A 4,911-nucleotide genomic window follows, 5' to 3' on the forward strand; every position below is an offset into this window, starting at 1 on the left:
GTTTTCAAAAGGTATTATCCCCATCAAAATTAATGATTTCCATTATTTATCAAAAAATACAAATTATACACATATCATATGCTGTTTAGAAACTCAATCACTCATACTTATTGCCAGAGCCCTAATTTCAGAGCAAAAACACCACTGCAAGTTATGACAGGAGGACAAATATAATTTTTAATTAATTTACCATATATAAAAATAATCATATAGGAACAATGCAGCCAGATTGGCAAAGCAAGAGCAAAATAACTTGATACAACACAAAAGAAGAATTTAAATGGGATGAACAAAATAACAAAACAATATTTTAGAAACATAACCTGTATCAAGTTTGGTTGCTGCCATTTTGGCAAATTATGCTCAGGATTGATATCACATAAAATGTTTTTCCAGCCACCTCCTCAAGGCCCCCTTGACTTCTTTATTACACTGAATATAAGGGGGTTCAAGACAGGTGTGAAGATGGTATAAAAAGCTGAGACCACCTTATCGTGGTCCTCTGAACCATTAGATTTGGGCCTCATGTAGATGAACATGATGGTGCCATAGAAGAGTCCCACAACCACCAGGTGAGAGGAGCAGGTCTTAAAGGCTTTTTTTCCGGGCTCCAGCTGACCGCATGCGGAGCACTGCAGCCAGGATAAGGCTGTATGAGGCCAAAATGAGAGACAAAGGGATCAAGAGCATCAGAATGCAGCAGACATACATGAAAAACTCAAAAATTGTGGTGTCAGCACAGGCAAGGCGTACCAGTGATGGTGCTTCACAAAAAAAGTGATTGATTTCCCGTGAGTGACAGTAAGGGAAGCTCAAGGTGGCACCAACCTGCATCAGCCCATCGATCCCTCCCAGGAGCCAGGAACCTGATGTCATGAGTAAACAGAGCTTCTGACTCATGAGAATGGGGTAGCGCAGTGGGTGACATATGGCCACATAGCGGTCATAGGACATGCCCGTTAAGAGGAAGAATTCACTCCCTCCCAGAGTGAGAAGAAGGAAGATCTGGACTCCACAGCCAGTGGGAGAGATAGACCTAGTGTCCATCAGGTAGTTGGCTGCCATTTTGGGAACGATGGTGGAGACCAGCGGCATGTCCATGAAAGAAAGCTGGCTAAGCAGGAAGTACATGGGCATGTGGAGTTGAGGGTCCACATGAATGAGAATGATCATAAGGGTGTTGCCCATCAGTGAGGTGATGAAGATCATAAGCACCATGGCAAACAGGAATAGGTGGATCTGTGTGTGGTTAAAGAGCCCTAGAAGAATGAAGTTTATTCCTGTGGTGCCGTTGGCATTGACCATGGCTCTACTGGTGGCTGAAATATGTAAGAATGATGCAGAAATGAGATTTGTTTAAAAGGAAGCTTGTACATATCTTTATGAAAACTTGATCAAATGACTTGGGAAATCTCAGACTTGGAGGACTAATTACTACTTTAATCTTTCACTTACAAACAAGATTTTTGCCATAGCATACTACTATCCATCTCTGCTGTTACTATACATTATTTTTTATTCACACAAAATTAGATAACATACATATACAGTGGTACAAATTATACCTCTATTGTTTTTTAATAATTTGTCAGTATGCCACACATAATTTACTCATGGCGTTACGAAATATTACTTATGCAATCCGAGTTCTTTACACTTTTGGTATTTCTATATTGAAAGAAATTCAGGTTTATGCACTTTAGTAGGTATTGAGGTGATATGCCTATAGTTATTACTTTTGCGTGTGTTTTAGATATTTGCTTAATGTATTCTCACATGATTTTCTTCAATATCAAGACAAATTAAAATTTCAAAAGTTTCAAAAAAATTACAACCAATAAAACTAAGTTTGATGGGGAAAAAGAAAAGCAAAAATTCTCTATTCCACACTTACATGCAGCCTGTGCTCTAAATACACTAGGCTTTCAGCTGCCATAGATACTACTGTACGCATCACCACATCATTTATATTATCATGACTTGCATTCCGGATCATGGTGCCTACATCTCGTTAAGTTTAGAACCCCCTCAACATTTAAACTTTTATGTATTATGTTCTTAAACAATGCTGCTGGTTTTAATTTATATATCCATTCTAAGGGAGCCCTGGTGGCACAGTGGTTAAGCTTTCCGCAGCTAACCAAAAGGTTGGCAGTTCAAACTCACCACCCACTCCTTGGAAACTCAATGGGGCAGGTCTACTCTGTCCTATAGGGTCAGAATTGACTTGACAGCACAGGTGTTTTGGTTTTATCCATTCAAAAAAAGTTAATAATTTCATAAATGAACATAATTCATATTGCATGCAATTTTCATGTAAATTTGGACATCAATAATCTTATGCTTTTAAAAGTAGAAGACAAAAACTAATCCATTAATTATGACTTATCCAAATGATATTCTCATATAATGAACCGGAGGTCCAACATCTCCCACAGGTAAAATATACAGGTACTCATTCACTTTCAGAATAGCTCCTCTTTTCACAAGAATCTATAACTTCCACTTCTTTTACGTCTAAGTATTTTTGGTGGTAGGAATGGATGCACATGTAAATGGATTCACCTATTATACTTAGGTGAGTGGTGTCTTTTGCTCACAAGTTCAAATTGTCAAAGAGAGCTGTGAATTCAGGATTACCAACAGTATTATGTTTGGACTTCATTCATAATCTGTGGTGTAGTAAATCCTTTTTTAGTTTTTCTGCAACTTATTTGGAAAACTTTGCAAATTTTGTGAATGCTCTATGATCTTCAGACCTTTAATACATATTAAAATTTTTTGATTCTTAGTATATACCAACAATGACTTTCATATCATTAAAATATGTAGACGTTCCATTTTTCAAAATTGATATAAATATGCTATAATAGTGAACATATCATTCTTTTATGCTTTGTTCCCTCAAATATATATATTTTGAGTGAAATATATATATATTCAGTTTAATATATTGTTAACTACTGCCAAATTTTATTACATCATATATATGCAATTTATGCATATAAATATACATGTATATATATGCAATGTTTATTTAAGAATACTTAGCTTCTTTCCAATCTTTTGTTAGTATAACCCACATCCTTGTGCATGTGGCGATATTTTCTCAAGTAAATATTTTACTAGAATATTTTGGGTTTAAGATAATTGCATCTCCACCTTTTATACTCCAGTCAACTGTCAATTTGTGTGATAATTCCTCCACATATTTTACTGTTAGATGCGATAATTAACAGCAATCAAATAAGTGTGAAAATAAATTTAAATTGCATGTCATTTAAGTTACATGGCAGAAACTCTTTTAATCTATTCATCGATCTCTTGGATTTCTTCTGCAAATTCTCTGTGAATATCTCTTATTCATGGTTTCTAGATTGTTTGGCTTTTTCTTACTAATTTAAAGAATTTCCCATGTATTTTGTAATTTATGTATTTAATTATATATATAATTTATATATCTTTATAACTTGTTATTTATATGCATTGTGAATATCTTCTCCAGTTGATTTTATATATTTGACATTTTTGTTATTTTGGACTGAAGTTTTGTATTTTATATTACATATATTTGGGATACTTATATGATATTAATAATTTAATATTAATGTTCTGCATTTCATTAATAGGCTACCATTTTAAACAATTTCAATGTTATTTGGATCAAACAACTTGTTATTGGTATATAAGTTGTTTGAATCTCTGATCATTGTTGATTTAATATTACATTGTACTGTCTTTGCATGCATGAATATTAAACATATTAAACTCACAAAATGTATTGCTATAGTTCATCTTTTAATGTGTAGTCTCTGATTTTTTTTTAAAACAAAATAGGGATAATCAGTGTCATTAAAGGCCACTAAAACATAGGTGTAAAGTAGTTCTTTCTCTGTAGATTTTTTTTTTTTTTAAATAATGTATTCACTTTCCTATTAGTTTCAGGTAAGCTGTGTTTTCCTATTACTTTTTAAATTCATATGACTTTCTATTTTTAAGGAAACATTTTCCTTTCCTAATCTATTTTCTTTGTTAGCGTTTCTTACTGCATTGGGTGGAGGGACAGGTCTGTGTCTCTGGCTGCCGCTGAACTGGAGGTCATGACATGCAAAGTTCATTCACTTAAGCCGGCCCTGGGTCAGGGCACACTGGGTATAGACATACGAGTTACGAGTTGCTTAAATAACACGAAGACTAGGAGTCAGAACTCTAAAGACCTGTCCATATTTTGTTCACAAATACGTGTGAGATTTGGGGAAGGTCACTTACTTTGCTATGAGCCACTCTCCTTGTTTCTAGACTGGGAAAATTCGCAGACTTAGGTAGACAGCTGTACTGGAGCACTGGTTTCATTTGTTTACAGCGGGGCTCATTCTCTGCTTCGGCGATTTGATAACCACCTGCTAAGGCCCTGAGCTTAAGGGCAGCTTTCCAATGTTTCTCAGATGCCAAGATTCAATGAATATGATTTTGAACGTCTTCTGTAGATTTAAATTTAAGATGAAATTATTTTAAACTAAGAGTATTTGAAATATTATCATATCAGGCATTTTATTTGCTGGACAGTTCATATAATGTGAAATAAATGTATATTTCACATTTAGTCGGCATGAATTACGAAGTTCAGAAAAGTTACATGACTGATCTAATAGTAAACATTTAAACTGGTAGCTGCATTCCTCTGAAGATTGTCTGAACATAAAAGTACATATTTAATGGCCAGGTTTCTTGAGTTTGAATACCTATGCCACTGTTTAGTAGCTGGATAAATTTGAGCAATATGCTTAAACCTCAGTTTCATTATGTGCAAAATGAGATGACATAATAGTATCTACTATAGGATTATTTGATAATTACAAAATAAAATGCATATAAGTACACTGGAGAATGCATGCACAAGAAGATAGCTCT

At 34.5% G+C, this 4,911-nt stretch overlaps 1 protein-coding gene across 1 annotated transcript; it reads right to left on the bottom strand.

Moving 5' to 3' along the window:
- Positions 1-404: 404 nt before the first annotated feature.
- Positions 405-1,305, bottom strand: LOC126057280 (olfactory receptor 2M4-like). Its single transcript, XM_049852798.1, has 2 exons — positions 829-1,305; positions 405-632 (listed from the first exon to the last, which is right to left on the bottom strand). Exons 1-2 carry the CDS (start codon positions 1,303-1,305, stop codon positions 405-407), a joined length of 705 nt encoding a protein of 234 aa, XP_049708755.1.
- Between the last annotated feature and the right edge of the window lie 3,606 nt (positions 1,306-4,911).

This window comes from Elephas maximus, chromosome 13, assembly GCF_024166365.1.
Source record: "Elephas maximus indicus isolate mEleMax1 chromosome 13, mEleMax1 primary haplotype, whole genome shotgun sequence".
NCBI lineage: Eukaryota > Metazoa > Chordata > Mammalia > Proboscidea > Elephantidae > Elephas > Elephas maximus.